Source organism: Podarcis filfolensis, assembly GCF_964270895.1.
Source record: "Podarcis filfolensis genome assembly, chromosome: 17".
Taxonomy (NCBI): domain Eukaryota; kingdom Metazoa; phylum Chordata; class Lepidosauria; order Squamata; family Lacertidae; genus Podarcis; species Podarcis filfolensis.
In genome coordinates, this window is record NC_139621.1 from 30637043 (window position 1) to 30657029 (window position 19987).

Below are 19987 nucleotides of genomic sequence, written 5' to 3' on the forward strand. Positions count from 1 at the left end.
TCACAGTGGGACGACTGGAAGGGAATGGCTCAGCTGGGGCTAGCTAGCTGGCCTCCCGGCCCTCTGCATGTTGACAGTATTAACCCTTCAGTTGGACACAGTAACTCCTTGACAGCCAGTGGAGTGCTTTCACAGAATCATAGAACTGTAGCGTTGGAAGGGACCATGAGGGTCCTCTAGTTCAACCAATGCAGGAATCTCTTACCCAACGTGGGGCTCCAGCCCCACAGTTGAGAGTATCATGCTCTACCAATTGAGCTATCCAAGCTCAGGATTAGTGACACATGGCCCCATTATGCTGTCCCACTCACCAGTCTGGCAGTCATATTTTGCACTAGCTACAGCTTCCTGACTGTCTTGAAGGACAGCCCCATGTGGATTGCCACTTCTGAATATTTTAAAGTGTTGGAATGTGTCCTTGCTTTTCTCTGGAAACTAGCCTGTTGTACAAAAGTACAGGAAATATAAACAGTCATGGAATATGGAGCTGAGCTCCAAACACTGGCATGGAATATACAATACAATTTTCAGGTAGTCATCTGCACAGAAGGAACCCATTTTGACCATGATGCTCATTTTGGCTATGCCACTCACTGAAGTCCATAATTATCCATCGAGCCTATGAACAGTTAGCACCAGTATATCCACTGTGATTAGCAGATGCTCACTTCATGGTGGGAAGCAAGACTTGTGAATTGGCACTAGGAGGCCTTTTCTGTTTTCAAGAGGTAACATATCTCATGAACACCACGGAAACTACCTCCTCAAAAATTACATTTGCCAGTGTCTTTTCAAAGCCTGAGCCTGTTGCTTTCTCCATGTAGCCGGAACTTGAGTGATTTTTAATTTATTCTTTGATCAGGAGAACATTCCATTTTGTACGGTCCAGGTGAGGTAGGATGGGGAATGATCAGAGTTATGAATATTTTAAAAGAACATTATGTAGATAGGTAGAATCTGACTTTACAAAAAAGAATCATTCTTCTCATGTCAATCTTATTTGAAAGAAGCGCAAGGAAAGGAACGAAGATGACATAGCTTGTGGGTTAGGATAGAGATGTATTTTTAAATGCAAGTTTCAGTCTTACAAGGTAGTTGAGAGATGACAGATGATTTCGCCCTGTACATTTTGAAACCAGGTTAAAAAAAGGTCACCTAAACCACAGTGACATTCACCCTGAAGACAAGTAAATGACAGAATAGAAAGTGGATACAAAAAGGATGAAAGCCCACTAGATGACAGTAAGATATTTTTCTTAAGGGATGATGATAACAGAACATATCTATGTTGCAGGTTTCATATTCAGGAATCACAAAGGCTTGGATTTTGCCCGGTTGGAATGTGTCTTTGAACTCTGATGACACCTCTTTCTTTTATTTATTTATTTATTTCTGTGAGTAGAACCTATCCTGCTGTACAAAAGCAAAATTTATATGTATTCTGTTCACTTCTGGCCCTACTCACAATGGCTCTGTAGCCCTTACAAGGTTGCCTATAAAGGAATGCAGAAAGGTTCCTCACCTCTGTTGTAAACCATCCTTAGATGTTAGGCATGGGTAGGCAAACTAAGGCCCGGGGCCCAGATCCGGCCCAATCACCTTCTAAATCCAGCCCTTGGATGGTCTGGGAATCAGCGTGTTTTTACATGAGTAGAATGTGTCCTTTTATTTAAAATGCATCTCAGGGTTATTTGTGGGGCATAGGAATTCGTTCACCCCCCCCCAAAAAAATATAGTCCAGCTCCACACAAGATCTGAGGGACAGTGGACTGGCCCCCTGCTGAAAAAGTTTGCTGGGGGACAATATCCTAGCCCAACCATGCCCCCCAACATGCTTATTTTCTGTCTGGTCGATTGTAATGAAGGAACAATATTTATTTATTTATAACATTCATAATCCACTTTCCCCCCAAGGAACTCAAGCTGGTGTGCATAGGGTCTCCTCCCTCTCTATTATCTCTTCACAACAACCCTGTGAGATTGTGACTGGCCCAAGGCCAAAGCTTCATGGCTGAGTGGGGATTTGAACCCTGATCTCCCAGGTCCCAGTTCAACACTCTAACCACTGCACCACACTGGCTACCTGATCCCACATACATGCATATATAGAGTTTGATTCCAATGCTCTGTGCTTTGAAGTGATGCATTTCAGACACGTAGATTTGCACTGCAATCTATGGAGCTCTACTCATAAACAAATAAGTCCTGTTGAGTTAAATGATAATTCCTCCCAAGATAAGTGTGTAGGACTGCAAACCTTAACTACTTAAGAATAGCTATGCTTTTGGACGAGTGCCAAAGAAATAAACGAAAACCTGCCAGGGAACAATTTGGACAACAGTTACGGGAGGTAATTTAGAATATGACTGAAAAAACTAGCGTGCCAATTTGCTCAACTACTTCTTTTTTCTTGTTAGCAAAATGCCTAAGTACTTTGAAATCTTCTTCCCAGGCTCCAGTCACATCCCTGCTTTGTTCTTCCTCTTCAGGCAGCAGATTTATGGATCAGACAAATGAAGTCATGACTTTTTGTACAGATTTGTTTTTAAAGTAATATATTAAACTTCAGCTGGGGGTTTCTTCACAGATGTCATTCCTCCTAGAAATAACGTGGTCCTCAGAGCCTTATCTTCTTAACGAAGTTCTGATCCCTCATATTTTTATTTCCTTCAAGCACTTCTGCCAGACAGCACTCATTTCCATAGCTAAGAACTCTGCCTGTAGCCCAAAAGAAAGGAAGAAATTAATTCCAGGGTTAAATGACCAGCAATGTGAAAGGTAACGGGAAACTAGGAGAGTGTTGTTGTTGTTGTTTAGCCATTTAGTCGTGTCCGACTCTTCGTGACCCCATGGACCAGAGCACACCAGGCACTCCTGTCTTCCACTGCCTCCGGCAGTTAGGTCAAACTCATGCTTGTAGCTTTGAGAACACTGTCCAACCATCTCGTCCTCTGTCGTCCCCTTCTCCTTGTGCCCTCAATCTTTCCTAACATCAGGGTCTTTTCCAGGGAGTCTTCTCTTCTCATGAGGTGGCCAAAATATTGGAGTCTCAGCTTCAGGATCTGTCCTTCCAGTGAGCTTTCCGGGCTGATTTCCTTCAGAATGGATAGGTTTGATCTCCTTGCAGTCCATGGGACTCTCAAGAGTCTCCTCCAGCACCATAATTCAATTCTTTGGCAATCAGCCTTCTTTATGGTCCAGCTCTCACTTCCATACATCACTACTGGATGAGAGGAGAGAGAATGAGCAACAAGGAGATGTGCCTCAAGCCCAGCAACTTTAGGGGTGTACAGGGATGGAAAAGGAATCTGTCATACTTGGAGTCTAAAGTGGTCTGATCTGCTGCTCTGTTATGGATGGATTATGGATTGAATTGAATGGTTCACTTCACAACCCACAGTCAAGTGGATTTGATACGAGCTGGTCTGGGGGTTGCAGTCTGTCTCCGCTCCCCCTTAAAAAAAAGTTTTTCTTTAAAAATTCAGAAAGTGTTATCCTGCTGTCCACAGCCTGGGTGAATGCTGAGGGGAGACTGGGTAGGAATAATCCTTCCCCTTGCTCTATTTTCCTAAGGAAAACTTCTCTAATACGAGAAACTGCTATCTGTCCCAATAAAAGAAACGTGTGTAGCTAGATCTGGGTATGTTGATATCTATTGCGCAGAAAAGAAACACCATGAAATATATTATTCCATCATTCCAGATGCAATGATAACTCTACCGGAAGAGGAACATAAAGTATGTTTGCAGCCTGATGTTTCATTCCTAAGTGCCTGTCAACAGAACAGTGGGAGCATTATTGCCAGATCTGGATCAAAACTCTTTAATCCAGGCTCGCCCCAGCATTATCCTCATTAGTGGAACATTCAGAATAGCAACAGAAATCAGCGGTGCTTTCCGCAGCTTCCTGGATACAAACCGTGCTGCTACATCCGGTTCCTATTTTACCCTCTGTATATTCATTTTAAAATCAGTCTCTTCATCATTCATTCTCCCATTAGCTCAGGTTTGATCTTTACCCTATTATCTTCTTCAGTCACTCAAAGCACTTTGTAATTACTTGTTTTCTATATGCCGTATACGTCCCAGTTTTCAATGAGTTAAAAACCAAAATGGGTTACAAAAACAACAGAACAAATGGCAGCTTTTTGAAAATCATAAGTATATATGGTAGGATAATTTTCCATGTATGAATCTCTCTCTCTCTCTCTCTCTCTCTCTCTCTCTCTCTCTCTCTCTCTCTCACACACACACACACACACACACACTGATCACTGGCCTCCTTTTCCCCTCTCCCTTCTTATATCAGTTTCACAGCCAGAAGAAATGTATCTTGGGACAAGGTATTACACTGGTCACATCCACAAGTCATACTAAACTGTGCTATCTCTTCTCCTGTGCACTTTTGTGAGGCAGCGTTCAGAAGCTTTTTCTTTTTCCTCAACTGTGGTCAGACATGCCATCTGGTACGACAAACTATGGATCATTTCAAACATACCAACTTCAAACCATGGTTTTAGAAGTGGAAACTAACCCTCAATAGCGTTGACCACAGTCCAGGCTCAAATGACATTGCACATGGCAGCTAACGGAAAGCTAAGCTTTCCCTTTTAGTTGTGTGGGAAGAGAAAGAGGAAACTTGAGAGCTGAGGGCATGTTGCAACTCACACATGTCCCACTAAACTGTAGTTTAACGTGACTTGTGAAAGTGGCCAATAATACCTCAAGGCCATTTTTTTCGCAAGCGTGACCCAAGTTTTTGAGAGCACCACTCTAATCTGTGCTACATTACATTGGCAGTGTACCATGGGTACGGATATACCATACAGTACACAAACTGCCATTTCATTAACTGTGGTTGGCAAGCTGAATTATGGATCACATAGAATCATAGATTCCTGGAGTTGGAAGGGATGATGAAGATCATCAAGGCCAACCTTGATGTTTAATAGGTTATTGTATTTTAGTGTTTTGTTGGAAGCTGCCCAGAGTGGCTGGGGAAACCCAGCCAGATGGGCGGGGTATAAATAATAAATTATTATTATTATTATAACCCCCGCCCAATCTTTTGCCCAATGTAGAGCTTGAACCCATGACCCTGGGATTAAAAGTCTCATGCTCTACTAACTGAGCTATTCCTGTGGGCCTTTTTATGCTTTCCCAGTGCATATTTACAATCCAGCTGAGTATGTGTGTGTATAGATATAAATACAGGTATAGATAAATAAGTGTTTCAAAGGCATTGGCTAGGGTTACCCTTATTACTTCACAGTAAACAGAGCTGTGGGTCTTCCCAATGATGGAGTGAGACAAGAGTGGGGGGAACAAACAGAAGAGGGAAGACTGCCACCCTCCAAATTGTACACCTGCGCATGACACCAAATCACTCCATCCCAGCTGGTGCCAAAGGAGCGCTCCATTTTCTAATGAGGGCAAGCCATTCATTTTTGCCCCCTTTCCCCTTCAGAGTGGGAGGTCCCCTTTAAATGTCATGTTTTCTCCTGGGAGGAGGAAAAAAGGACTAGCATGCAAAGCATCGTATCCTGTTATGTCTTGAAGCCAACTCAACTGTTTAGAAAGGGCACCGTCCTCAAGGCTGGGGCTGAGCCAACTCTGAATGCATGCAAGGAGCTTTGAAAAAAACAAAACGCTTTGCATTTGCATAGTAGCTTGCAAGTAGCAACTTTCGGCTATGTTCCTTATACACCCTGACAGTCCTTCACATCATCATATTTTGCTTTTTTGTTAAATACAATGGTTAACCTTGACTATTTCTGGATAAGCCTAATGCCAGAAAACTGGGTCAGTCAACAATACAAAAACTACCGCAATTAAGGCTGCAGTCCTAACCTCACTTACTTAGGCTGGCAGGGTGGTTTTCTAAGCTTTGTCTCCCTGATTTCACAAAGTTAATAAGGGCACATGATATAGTCTGTTTACAAGAAACCTGGTCGTCACATGACATCGAATTTGCAGGTTTTAATGGCTTTTCTGTTCCGGCAACCAAAAGCCACAAGAAAGGTAGGCCTTTGGGTGGATTGTTAACCCTAGTGGCTCCCCATATAAAAAGTGAACATATCCTGTCGACAAATGCTAGCTGTAAATTACTAGTAAAGAAGATAGTGCTAGAGAGCCAGGAAATGCTATTGTTCAATGTGTATATCCCTCCCACTCCCACTGTCACAGCCAAGAACCTACAATGGGATCTTATTACACATGTGCTTGAGAATCTGGACTCATCTGCCCTGACTTACCTATCATCTAGACTGGAGACTTACTTAGACAGAGCAGATTTTGGGGAGCATGACCAGTTTGGTCACAGTGGGCGCAGAGCCAGTATGGTGTAGTGGTTAAGAGCAGTGGACTCGTAATCTGGTGAACTGGGTTCGCTTCCCCGCTCCTCCACATGCAGCTGCTGGGTGACCTTGGGCTAGTCACACTTCTTTGAAGTCTCTCAGCCTCACTCACCTCACAGAGTGTTTGTTGTGGGGGAGGAAGGGAAAGGAGATTGTTAGCCGCTTTGAGACTCCTTAGGGTAGTGATAAAGACGCGACTTCTAATCTAAAGGAATTGCTAATATATTTTAGCTTTTATCTGAGGGAAGTTGCTGTCTTCCATATTGTTAATCAGCTTGGAAGTCTTCATGGAAGGTAATCATTCACCTGGGAGAAAGAAAACTGGCACATTCTGTATTGCAGCCTATTCTGCAGGTAATTCAGGGATTGTAATACTGGTGTGCATTTTGATTTATATCACAAGTTTTTTTCCCTGACAGTTAACAACCCTCTGCACTAGAGTAGCTGAAGCATATTCCCGTCACATTTTCCCACTCTTCTTCTTTCTATATAACATCCTGTGTTATTCCCCCGCTTTTTTGCAGGGGGTGGGGGTTGTGTTATTGTCCATGTCATCTGCATTGGACCTGTGCCTTTAGTACAGGCCTCAGGTGACCTGAGAATCAGTTCTCAGTCAGACCAGCTTTTGCTTTGCCAAATATTGAGGCTTTAATATCCAGAAATAAATTTGGTTGGTTGTTGCTCCATAAACACCCAGTGGGACCTGAATGTTAGATTTAACAAAGAAATAAGTATGAAGGTTGTATCAAAACAGATTGTTTCCATAAGTAAACAGGATGCCCAAAGATGAGGAATACCGAAATACAGAGCAAGACACTTTGGCGAGATCTGATGAAACTGGTATCAGAGCTGTATCATTTCGGAAAGCATATATATTGCCGCTTTTTGTGTTCTAAACTCGGTGTTAAGTATATTTTATACAAGTGCTTGCTGTTGTTGGCAAATGCCATAATGCTGACTGCACTAAGGAACGAAAGCAGACGGGACACATTTATATCTGCGGGGATTAAATGGCATATGGCGGTAGCACGCTTTATGTTCTCGGAAATCTGCAAAATATACCAAGCAAGCCGTCTGCCTTGCAAATCTCTGCCAAAGGAATTGAAGCGTCCTGCAATGTTGGGAAGGCCATTTAGGCTATAAGCTTGCTATCCTCATATTCCAGTGGTTTCAGTGGGTGTGAATGAGACTCCAAAAAAGAGAATAGGTGGGTTGCTTCTTTATTGCCCCAGTACAGGAACTTCAATCCTCTGCACACTTACTTGGAAGTAAAGCTAACTGAGTGAATTGGGACTTCTGTTACATCAGTGTAACAGCCTCATATAACCAACATGCATAAAGGAGTTAAAGCCATAGAGTAAGCTGCGGTGCTAGGCTTAGCCAGGTCGCTGCCCCCTACCTTGGGAGGAAAGTAATCAAGCCTAATGTACCTCGGTCTACCTGAGAAGCTCAGTGTGTAAAGAAGTCTGAGCTGGTTACTTCAGGCTCAGACCTCATGGCTCTAACAAGCTTCTTTTGAGTTCCTATACCAATAATTTCGGAACTTAGCCAAGTTCTACTGTCTGAGTTTTCTGATTGATGCATGGAAAAGCACATGAAGCTGACCTTTTGGAGAGTTTGTAAGTAAACCAATTTTTTTTACTTCCCAAATGTGTGTTCTTTTTCTATGCTATAGGAAGAGGAGAACTTTGGAAAGATCTTAGAAAGGCATATTTTAAAGGTCTAACAGACCTATTTTCATGCTTTACTTTGCTGCATATATTGTGATTTTAAATCTCTGCTGAGGTTCTCTCACCAAAGAGTACTTGCCCCAAACTCTTAGCATCCAGGTAGTATCCTTTTATACCTATTTTATTTTTCCTTGCCACCAACAACATCAGCACAGTGTCTTCCAAAATTTAGCATTGCACAGGGCTTCCAACAGTGGAGGCTAGTCCATTCGGCCAAATGGGGTGCTGCCCCACCAATGTCAGTTTCTGTTCCTTCCATATCCCCCCCATTCATTTTATAGCACCATTTTGCTATAAAAGTGAATGAAAAATAGCAATGAGAGGCAAACAGTAATTAAAGCCTCTCCTTCCAGTGAAAACAGAAGCTGACACTGAGGTGATCAAGAGAGATTATTCAAGAGGCAATTGACACAATATTCACTAGCAATCTCACTGCCACACTCAACAGGAACCAATAAAACAAGCAGGGTTTTAATTAACATCAGAAAGAATATTTGCTGAATGGGCCTTCCTTGTGGCTAAACATTATAGAGAGATCTTGCCCATGGAGAAAAGGCACTGCTCGGTAATATAACATTGTATTAAGTGCTGTGTGGAATCTCTATTTTAATTCCACTCTTGGCTAATTGTGGAAAAGTAATGCTTCAGTTTAGGAGCACTAAAGAGTTCCAGTCTGAAAGCTATCTCTGTTAGGGAAGAGAGCATAGTCAGAGTATGGTGTGACAGAAGAGGACAATATTACCACTAATAAAAAGGTCAGTTACTGGAGGCAGTAAAGAATTTGAGGAAGCTGAATCTTGAAGAGAAGGAGGTGCTCTGAACTGGTGGTTTCCCAATCCAGGAAATAGGAAGGCAGCCTACCTGTTCTAGATGGGGTTCCAGTCCACCTGAATGATCAGGAAAGTTGTCTGGGGGTACTCCTTGATTTGACCCTGTAACGGAGGCCCAGGTTGCCGCAGTAGTGTAGAGATTCTTTTTCAGATCCAGCTGGTTTACCAGCACTGACTGTTGTTCCTCAATATCATTTGGCAGGGGGTCGGGCCCCCTCAATGTTGAGGGGCTGGAGGAAACCGAGTGTGGTGTGGGCGTCTTTTGAGCTCGAGAAAGGAGGAGCCACTGACCATTGCAGCTGTGCCATGCTGGGCTTGATCTCCCAACTTTACAATGTCACATGTGTGTTGTGTGCAAGATGGTGCCTCTGGCCACAAAGGTCCATTCTCTAGTGTGTGTCCACCTTGTATATTTTTCTAGGGAACATTCCCTTTTGTTATTGGATAGCCACAGCATCATTGTGTATGTGAGAGAAATCTGTCAGGAGCTCATCCTACACTCAAGTAGGACCCTGGTAGAGACACATGCCTGACTGGCCTGTTCTCTCCCTCCTGGTCGTTTCTTCGTGAGCTTCAAAAGCTTTCTTCTGCCCGAACATCACAGCGACCAATGCCAACAGACATCGGCACACTTAAGGATCTGCAGAGTCTTTGCAGCTTGCGTGACAGACCTCAGCAACTCAGCATTTGGGCTAATCTACTTTATTTACATATAAACACATACGGAGCACTGCAACATGGCTCCCTCTCTCTCTAGCATCAGACAGCAAAGAGAGAGAACAAAGGACAATAGTCACACTTCACGGAATACAGTAACAAAAACATCCTGTCTCCGTCACTTCCCACTCTGTGGAGTCAAAACATACACCGTCATATGATAGACAACAATCCTATGACTGCAATCGTGGAGCAGGAATTCTAACAATATTGTGGAATCTCCATAATCAGGACATGGAAAGTCTGAGATTGTTTGGAGCAGGGTGGGTGGAAAAGCAGGAATGACAGCTCCCTCTGTTTAATTTTGTATTATGTCATACCCACATGGTAGCCATGTTGTGTTATGCTATGCCCCCATGGTAGCTATTTTGTGACTTGTGCCCTCATCACTTTCTCAAAATTCAAAGTGTGTGCAGTAGTCCAGAAGGGTTGGTAACTTAAAATATTTCCATATTGCCATGCTCAAACTTTGAGGTTAGCTGGCTCTCCTGGCAATGTCAATGCTAACTGAGGTCAGGTGATAAATGACTTGCTGGGGGACCTACTCAGCAATGGCACCCTGGCTGTCGTTTGGCTGGTGCCTATTTTAGTCTAATTTTTACACCAGTCGAAGATAGCTCTCTATTCTCCCTCCAGGCCTTTGGATAGACTTCTGAATACGTCAGGCATTACAAATGTCAAATGAATGTACTGCTTTTAGCTATATGTTGTTGCGTTGTATTTTATACTGTTGTGATCTCCACCAGGATCACTTCACAATGAAGGATGCAATATAAACCCTAGAAACATATCCGTAAATAGACACTCTCCCTGCACTGCTGTTTATAATTTAAGAAGACAGTAACACTTAGTATTTAGACCTTAGGTGGATTATAATAACGTCTCATCATTGCTTCACTTGCCAATCATTATTTACCATCTGTGATCATAGGAACCAACTCCTAGGAGCCAAGGTCCCTTCACCCTGTCTGATAAAATATTTGAAGGGGCTGGGATCCCCCAAAGTTGATGGGCATTGCCATTCAAATGGTGTGCATCAGCTTACTTGGCCCACCAATATTTTATTCAAGTTGGCACCCCTGTCTGTGACACAACCATCCCTGCTTACTTCCAGGTGCCTCAAGCAGAAAAGCTACCCACAAAGTGGGATAGAGCCACTCCACTAGCTTCCCAGGAATGGATCTCTGTTGCCTACCAAAAGTGAGGGTGAGGGTTGAGGAGGCATGGAGGTTGTCATAGTGCAAGCACAACAGCAGAAGTGTCAAATTGGCTCCACCAATGCGTTTGCACTGCAACAACCCCCCTGAATACCTCTTGTGGACCTTGACATCCCTTTCTCATGTCTGGCCCAGATTACAGGGTGTTAAAATTACCCCATAATAGCTAGTGGGAGCCGCTGAAAATACAATCTGCACCTATCTGTGTAGCTCTACCCTGAGTTGTGTTAATTGGATGGTATACAGATTGCACCGCATGGAATCTGCATCTGTGTGGTGCATTATTGGAGAACTTGAGAGCTTGTATACGTGTGCACATTTGTGTCCGTATAACTTTTCAGTTGTTACTCTGTAATTGTCCTTTTGTCCTTTTTTTACTTCGGGTTTCTTTCTTGTCCCCGCAGCACATTTTCTTGGTTCCACATCTACTTTTGCTCAGGGGCTATATCTCAAGAAGAACAACAGATAGCTTGATTAGATAGGCTAACCATGTACGACACCAACAGCTGCCTTGGTGACTTGCCAGGAACCCATCCTCTCTGCTTGCATAGGAATCTGCATAATATTATATTGAGAAAAATTAAATCTGGATGCAAACAGACAGATACAAAACACCCTTTGTTATGCTAAAAACCATAGGTGGGGTAAACAAGCTTTTCTCTTTACTGTGAGAACAAGTGACAGCTCCTTCAGTTCATAAAGCAGGTGACACGAAATCTACGCAAACAGCAGCAATAGCGAAGAACATTCTCATGTTTCCCCACTCCCTGGAGAAAGTTTGCAATAACGTACAGCTTGATAAGACATGCCTCGCTAAACATTTGGAATTGTTAAGCGGCGTTGAAGTCTAATAAAATGTAATGCTCACTTTACTTGTTCTCAAGTACAGAAAGGATGATGCGTGTGTTATTTCCTCAAATGAGTGCACAGTGTAGTTTCGTTTAATGAACTTTGCGCAAAACAGACAGAGCTGAGCTCTGCCATCCACACAAATAAAGGGATTTTCAAAGAGTTGCATGGAGTCTTTTTCTGCTAAGCTGAAGTCATCTATGCTTCAAGAATTAAAATTACATCTGTATTTCACTCTCACTCCAACATGGTGACCTCATAAGCATCACCAGAAAAAGAGGACTCTGACCTGCGTGGAAATTATGCTGGCATTGCCAGCTGATGTTAACAAGATAAATATTCTGTGAATCCTGTTTTAAACATAAAAATTAATATAGGCAGTCCAAAAATACATCTAACTGAAATTTACGACTGTAAGCCACACATTCAGATGTAGAAAGGGCAGCGAGATCTTCAAACTACTGGGCAATAGATGTTTGTCCTTGCAGTATCTTAGCTACCTTAAGGGCTTGCAGAACCCAGATTTGTTGTCCACAAAACAGAGTTACAATGTCAGTGTGTGTGTGAACATCTCGAAATATCAAGAATTTATCCAAGATAAAGTTGGTGTAAGCAGTGATTTCTGATTACTGGGTCCACTCCTGACATGAGTCATTCCCAAGTAACAGAACTGACCAGTGATTTGAACCTAGTTTTGTTGATATACACCCAGAAGACTGAAAAACACTGTGTCATAATTAAGATGCTCTCTTACGGTGCTTTTTTCTTCTTCCCATAGTCTCCCAGCAAGGTGAAAACCAAAGACGGCTCTACCGAGAATTACTGAAGAACTATAACAGCTTAGAACGGCCGGTAGTAAATGACTCACAGCCCCTCGTCGTGGAGCTGCAACTGTCATTGCTGCAGATAATTGACGTGGTAAGTTGGCTTCCTGTTCCTTAGCAGCTCTTAAGTAAAACAAATTAAAAATCAGTCGTGTGTAGAGCATTGTTGATCCAGGTGAACAAGGATCTCTCTGCAGACCTGTTAAAATATGTAAGTTATCCCAGAACACATTTCAACCACCTTATTCTAAAACAAGATAGTTAAATAAAGGCAAATATATAACTTTATTGCAGTCTGTCCAATCTTGTTAACATTTGGAGTGGGATTTTAATAATGTTTTTTAAAAATTGATGAGCCCAAGTGGTAATGTTATTCTTTAATTAAGGAATAGTCAACTCAACACGGTGCCCTCCAGATATTTTGGACTACCACTCCCACCATGATTAACTGGCACACGCTGAATGGGGCTGATGAGAGTTGTATTCCAAAATATTCAGAGCGTACTGAGAGAGTTTGGATTTGACATCCCGCTTTATCACTACCCGAAGGAGTCTCAAAGCGGCTAACATTCTCCTTTCCCTTCCTCCCCCACAACAAACACTCTGTGAGGTGAGTGGGGCTGAGAGACTTCAGAGAAGTGTGACTAGCCCAAGGTCATCCAGCAGCTGCATGTGGAGGAGCGGGGATGCGAACCCGGTTCACCAGATTACGAATCTACCGCTCTTAACCACTACACCACACTGGCTCTGCACTGACTACCCTTGTTCTGATCATTCCGCATCCAGCCTTTCTTTTGAGGGCCTTTCCGTGTGGCTTTGTAGCAGCTTAGCTTTTAAAGTAAACCCAAATGAGAATGTGTGAGATAGTAACACGTTTTTATTTCTTTTAAAACTCAAATTCTTCCCCCCCTCCAAAAGCACCCAGTGTTCTGTAGTCATAAAAATACGGCACAACTAAGAGAGAGAATGTTGCAGATTTATTTCATAAAATTTATACACCACTTGATTGTAAAAACAAATACCTTAAGGAAAGAATAAAGTAATAAGACGATTGGTGTAAAAACAACTATTTCAAACATTCCAAAGAATCTTCTACATCTGACTCTTTGTGGGTGCTGTCACTAGAAAGCTTTTAACCACAAGAGAATTACACGCGGATAATTTTGCCTGTCAAAACTGATTTTGTCAGTTTGCTTCTAATGGTTGTTAGCACGGAATCTCTGGGGCTGGGTGACACTAATTGCGCTTTAATTAACCCAAAGTTAAAGCGGGGAGACTGGTGATCTTGAATAGTGGTGGCAGCAGCAGGTGGGGGTGGGTGACTTTGGGTGTGGGGAGAATTAATGATGGATGGTCACACATCAACCCCGCCCCCATATCCAATTTCAAATGATTAAAAAAACCCACCAAAATTAATTGAGCAGATAGCCATTGGATGTCTGGAAATTAATTCAATTTTATTCTTGAATTAATTTTGAATCAGTAAAGCCTCTAGGTCCTGCAAGGTAATTAGGACATAACCAGGGCCCAGAGGCCTCTCTGCAACCTACACGCTTCCAGACAGGATCCTCTCCTCTTTGCCTCTATTCAACGATGCAAGATGAGGGGGACAGCAAAGAAGGTCCCCTCCAGGTTAGGAGGGGGCACTGCAGAGAGGCCTCTAAGTCCTGTTTACTCCCAACCATCTAACTAGAGTGGACTCTGGACACACATAAAAAACCCCCGATGTGAAAATGCTTTTTTAAAAAAGCGTTTTGAAAAATATGTTGAATTTGCCATAAGCTCACAATCGCCATCTAGTGTTACATTTGTATAATGTGCTTGTAATGTGTGATGTAGGGATGCGGGTGGCACTGTGGGTTAAACCACAGAGCCTAGCACTTGCCGGTCAGAAGGTCAGCGGTTCGAATCCCCGCAAACGGGGTGAGCTCCCGTTGCTCAGTCCCAGCTCCTGTCAACCTAGCAGTTCGAAAGCACGTCAAAGTGCAAGTAGATAAATAGGTACTGCTCCGGTGGGAAGGTAAACGGCGTTTCCGTGTGCTGCTCTGGTTTGCCAGAAGCGGCTTAGTCATGCTGGCCACATGACCCGGAAGCTGTCTGCGGACAAATGCCGGCTCCCTCGGCCTATAGAGCGAGATGAGCACACAATCCCAGAGTTGGTCACGACTGGACCTAATGGTCAGGGGTCCCTTTATCCTTTACCTTTAATATGTAATGTGCTTGTAAAATGCACTTAAATCGCTATATTTGCAGCAGTATAGCTGAGTCCCAGGACTATTCAGGAACCTAGAGATCTCTGAGATATTCTGGCGGAGATGGGGCTCTAACTACAGCCCTATAGAAGTATCTGAGGAGTGGTAGAACAGGTTCTGAGGCCTCGGCATGGTTTTGATGATGCCATAGGGGCTGTTATATATTCAGTGATCTGTGTTCGCCTGAGCTTGAGTCTGGACTAGGATTCTGAGTCCCAGTGTTCTGATTCGATGCATGATATCCAATCACATAGCATCTTCAGGGTTTGGTCTACTGGCATTGGCTCTTAAGCACTGAGATTCACAGCTTGGGGGTTTAGACAGCCAATCACGTTGAGAGTGGGAGTGGCCTAGGCCTTTAGAAATACATATAAGCAGTTGCTTTGCCCCTGTTGTTCTGTTCTCTCGATAAAGTCTCTTGCTGTGATCACTCGTAGAAATCCACGTATAGCATGCAGGGTCAACAGGTCCTTTAAATTCCTGTTTCAGTGTTTGCAGCTTTCACATGGACTCCAAAGGAGTCGCCGCAGATCTGGTGGGCAAATCCAAGACCTGGTTTGGAACTGCCACTATCACTGGAGGGAATGCCTGTAAACATTTGAGCAACAGATGAGTCCCGTGTAGGTATAACAAGAGTTAACACAGTGAAGGTTTTTGGTGCTAACATTTAAGGTGCTATGCAGCTTAAAGGTAAAGGGATCCCTGACCATTAGGTCCAGTCGCGGACGACTCTGGGGTTGCGGTGCTCATCTCGCTTTATTGGCCGAGGGAGCCGGAGTACATCTTCCAGGTCATGTGGCCAGCATGACTAAGCCACTTCTGGCGAACCAGAGCAGCGCATAGAAACGCGGTTTACCTTCCTGCCAGAGCGGTACCTATTTATCTACTTGCACTTGACGTGCTTCCGAACTGCTAGGTTGGCAGGAGCAGGGACCGAGAAACGGGAGCTCACCCCGTCACGGGGATTCGAACCGCCGACCTTCTGATCTGCCGAGGCTCCTAGGCTCTGTGGTTTAGACCACAGTGCCACCCGTGTCAATATCACTAATGCTACAATATCACTAAATAATAAATACTCTTGACACTGGCGACGTCGCAACAGAGACGTGGCACACAAATGGTAAGGTTTTATTTCACAGAGCAGTCGTGCCCCAAAAGGTCATTGAGATTCCTATCAATCAATCAGCACCATTGCTCAGCCAAATAAGCTGACCAAACTGCTAGGATTCCTGTAACTTTCAGGAAACAGACTGTTCCACAAAGCTGCCTATTGCTCAGTCCCATGGAATGTTCTCTCCCACTTCTTAACCGACAGCGCCACCAGCATCCCTGCTATACAGCTTAGGACTATCTTATCTGAGAGACCACCTTATATACCCTCGAGGTCATTGTGTTCTACGTGAGAGTTTCTAGTTGAAGTCCCTAAAATATCATAAGCCCACCACACTCGGTGCAGGGCTCTCAGTGTGGCTGCCCTTGCTCTGTAGATACCACTGGTGTCTCAAAACAGTTGGAGACATTCTTGTTTCAAGATGGATTCCCAGCTGGGTGAAAAGGTCTCCCGTGTCTTAGGTTTAGGTAGAAGAAAACACTTATCTTAAGGTGTTTGCTTCTTATGCTGTTAGTAGTTGTCATGTAAACCACCTCGAGGCCCATATCGGAGGAAATATATCCATTGAAAAATTAATAAATGCGAAGGTCAGAGAGTGCCGGGGTAGTCATAATGCCTTTCCCCTCCCCCTTTAAAGCACTTCATTGCTTTTCACACATATAAACAATGTTTTATTTGTTTGCTGCTGCAATGGCCAGCCAGCAATACAGTGGTACCTTGGTTTATGAACTTAATCCGTTCTGGATTAAGTCTGTTCTTAAACCAAAGTGTTCTTAAACCAAGGCGTGCTTTCCCATAGCAGCGGGGGACTCAATCTACAAATGGAACACACTCAACAGGAAGCGAAACATGTTCTGCTTCCAAGGCAAAGTTCACAAACCAAAACACCTACTTCCAGGTTTGCAGCGTTCTTAATCCAAGTTATTCACAAACTAAGCTGTTCTTAAGCCAAGGTACTACTGTATGGGAATTCCAGTGTCCCAGGAAAAGCCAGGCAGTTTTTCACATTCATTCTTGGCTTACAATGAAATCCAGCAATATGGACTTGCTTGGCTAGTGACGGCCCCTTGCCATCCCTTACTATCCTTTCAAGGATGTGTTTCACCATGTCCGAAGGATCAGAACTGGCAGTGTCACATACAGCAGGATTACATTGACTGCTAGCGTGTCCTTTCCAGAAGAAGCTGGTCGAATTACTTGACTTCTGCTGTGTGTGTTGTGTGCACCTGAGTCCTGTCTCTTAACCAGTCTGCTATCTAATTGTAATTGAGCACCAGAGGGGCTTTCATTAGGTGTTTCCCAGAATGTTAACACATGGCTTTGTCACTTCGGAATGCTAACTACGACTCTGAAATGCGCAGATGTCTCTGATGCTCCCCAAGTAATTTGTTGATTAATTATGAAGCTTTTTAACCATTTTACGCAGAAGTATCTTGTATGTTGAAAGAAATGATGAGCCATGTGTTCCTATAAATGATTCATCAGATGCAGTTCTTAGAGGGTTTTTTTGTGGGGTTTTTTTTTGCAAAGCTATAATTACAGCTTGCGTGCACTGCCTTCCAAACTTGCCAGGCAAATGCGCGGACAGCTTACCTGCCATGCCAGAAGTCTGTGCAAAGTAACTGCATCAGCAAAATCTGCAGTGGGGCTGATTTATCAAACGAGACCTCTCCTTCCCTTGGAACATCACCACAGCTGTGAAAAGAACAACAGTTGGGGAGTTATAAGCTGAAGAAAATCCCAGCTCTCTGCATTGCCCCCACAGTGACAGTATTTCTTCATTCTGAAAATCCTAGCAATCATCAGAAGAGTTCAACAGGTGTTACTATTATTGCTAGAGTTAGGCAATCGCCTTTCATTCTGATAATTTTGCGCAGGAATTATATCTGTGTTGTGAGAACTCGCAGAGGCATTGCTACCACATGCACAGAGATAGATTATGCCCCTCCTTTGGAGTCTCTGTAGGAGAGGCCTGGCCAACCATAGCCAAAAGTGGTGGGTGGGGTTAGTCCAACTGTTGGGGTCACCAACCTGGCCACCCATGGGTGTTGTGATGTCCACAAGGCTGTTTGTTTTTCTCCTTATATGAGTGAATGGCAGCTATTTGCGTGCCCAGGTGGAGACCCCCCAACCCCAGGCAACACCCGGGTGGAATAATGACTTGTGACGTGTTATGGGATTAAAACTGGCCACAACTTTATTAAAAGACCTTGGCTTAGGCATTGGGTGTTCATTCCTCCCAGTCCCCAGCTGGGGATCTGGGGCACGTCAAGTTTATCCAATCTGTCTGGGGATTGGGCTGGCTCTGGAAGACATATGTTTAAGCAGAGAGCCCGCCCCCCATTTCACCGCAACACAGGGGAGTGCACTGATAACCTTTCAGCGTATGGCCAGTGACTCCCCTCAAAACAACCCCTTTAACGGGGAACCCTGGGATCGCCCCCACAGGGGGGGAGGCGTGTGTCACCGCTTCATGCCCTCCCCTCCCATTTAGGGAAGATAGACTAAAGGATTCCACCCAAGGCCTATAACCGCCACTTGAGACTACAAAATTGTGGTCTTGCCGCCAAGACTACCTACACCTGATAAAAACCCTTAGCAGTCCAACAACCATTCCAGGAGGCCATGCCCGATGTTGTCCAACCAGCGTTCATTTCCTGTGGTGGTAAGGTGCACTTTGTCAGGCCTAAAAAGTTCCCTTCTGTAGGTTTTAATGTCCAGATGCTTCATGACTCGGCCCCAAAGACGCAAGATTGCCGAGCAGATAGCCCTGTTAATTTTTTCCCAACGTGTAATTCAGCCTGGATGGTTTGAGGGCACCCCAACATTGCAAACATGGAATAAGTTCTGACCAAAGGATGGTAATGTTAGGGTGCATGGCATGGAGTTACTCCAAGTCTGTAATCACTGTTTTTACCAGCATGATCAGATTGTTTTCACCCAGGTGAAACACAACCGCATCTGGCGGGACACAAGACGCAAATTCCTTTTTTATTATTTTTTATAAATATATCTTTATTAATTTAAAATAATTACATTTATGAAAAACAGACGTACATACAAGTAAACAAACATACAATCAAACAAACAAACAAATAACAGAAAAATCAAACAAACCACCACACTATAAGATATAAGATTAATATAATTATGATCATATATACTCCTGGTATTGAACACAATTATAAAATTTATAGAAAAGAAATTCAAAACTGACTTCCAATTAATCTCACTGCACTTTGTCTATCCATTACTTTATACCACACAGTTACATGTTTCTTATATAATTTATTTTTACCTCCCTACAAACTTATATTTATACAACACAGGGATCAGTCTAATTCTGCCAAGATGTTTCCTTTTATTCCATAGTTTTCTAAATATTCTTTAAAGATTCTCCAAACCTTATAGACTTTTTGTTTTGGTTGGCCTCTTACTCTTCCTGTCACTTTTGCTAGATGCAAATTCCTGACGCAGTCTGGGGAGTAGGGCATCCCAACACATTCCGCGGTAGCCAAACCAAGTGATGTAGATCTTTGGTTGAAGGCCTAGATGTTCACTGGATGGACTCAGGGTTGCCTGGACAGCTGCCCGATGCTGTGGCCTGTTTGTTTTTTCCTTATATGAGTGAATGGCAGCTATTTATTCGTATGGGAGAAAGAAAACATGGGTGCACCATTGGTGGGAGGGATAAACTTGCCCTTGGTAATACTGCTGTCAGTCCCAAGAAGGAAATTTCCTTTAGCATCCATTGGGAGTTTTGTCTTGGGGTAGCTGAAAGCAGCTGTGTCTCTGTGATTTTTATTGTGACCATGGCAGGGAAGAAAGGAAGTTCCCTTCTCTCTCCTTTCATGTCATAGCCACAATGAAAATCCTCTCTCTGCTGGCTGCTATTAATGAAAATGAAACCGTCTCCTTGAGGCAATCAGCTTAGAGTCAATGCCTAAATGGCTAGGATCTGGTCTAAAATTTGAAGGAACCTATTTCAAATTCCATGCAATCTCCCTTCTGTCACGGGAAGAGAGGGCAATAAAGACAATTCAAATCTTTGTTATTTCTCGCTCTTTTTGTATGACTGATATATTTCTCAGAAGTGGCTCAC

The 19987-nt window shown here is 43.4% G+C and overlaps 1 protein-coding gene and 1 long non-coding RNA gene across 2 annotated transcripts in view; both read left to right on the forward strand.

Moving 5' to 3' along the window:
* LOC310753143 overlaps nucleotides 1-19987 on the forward strand; it is a 254263-nt gene that overhangs the window by 110703 nt on the left and 123573 nt on the right. The window lies entirely within an intron of this gene.
* Nucleotides 1-19987, forward strand: part of LOC310752670 (neuronal acetylcholine receptor subunit alpha-7-like) — a 112379-nt gene that overhangs the window by 16854 nt on the left and 75538 nt on the right. The window contains exon 2 of the mRNA XM_083593568.1: nucleotides 12477-12616. Coding sequence (XP_083449694.1) covers nucleotides 12477-12616 — 140 coding nt within the window. The remainder of the gene's footprint in view (nucleotides 1-12476; nucleotides 12617-19987) is intronic.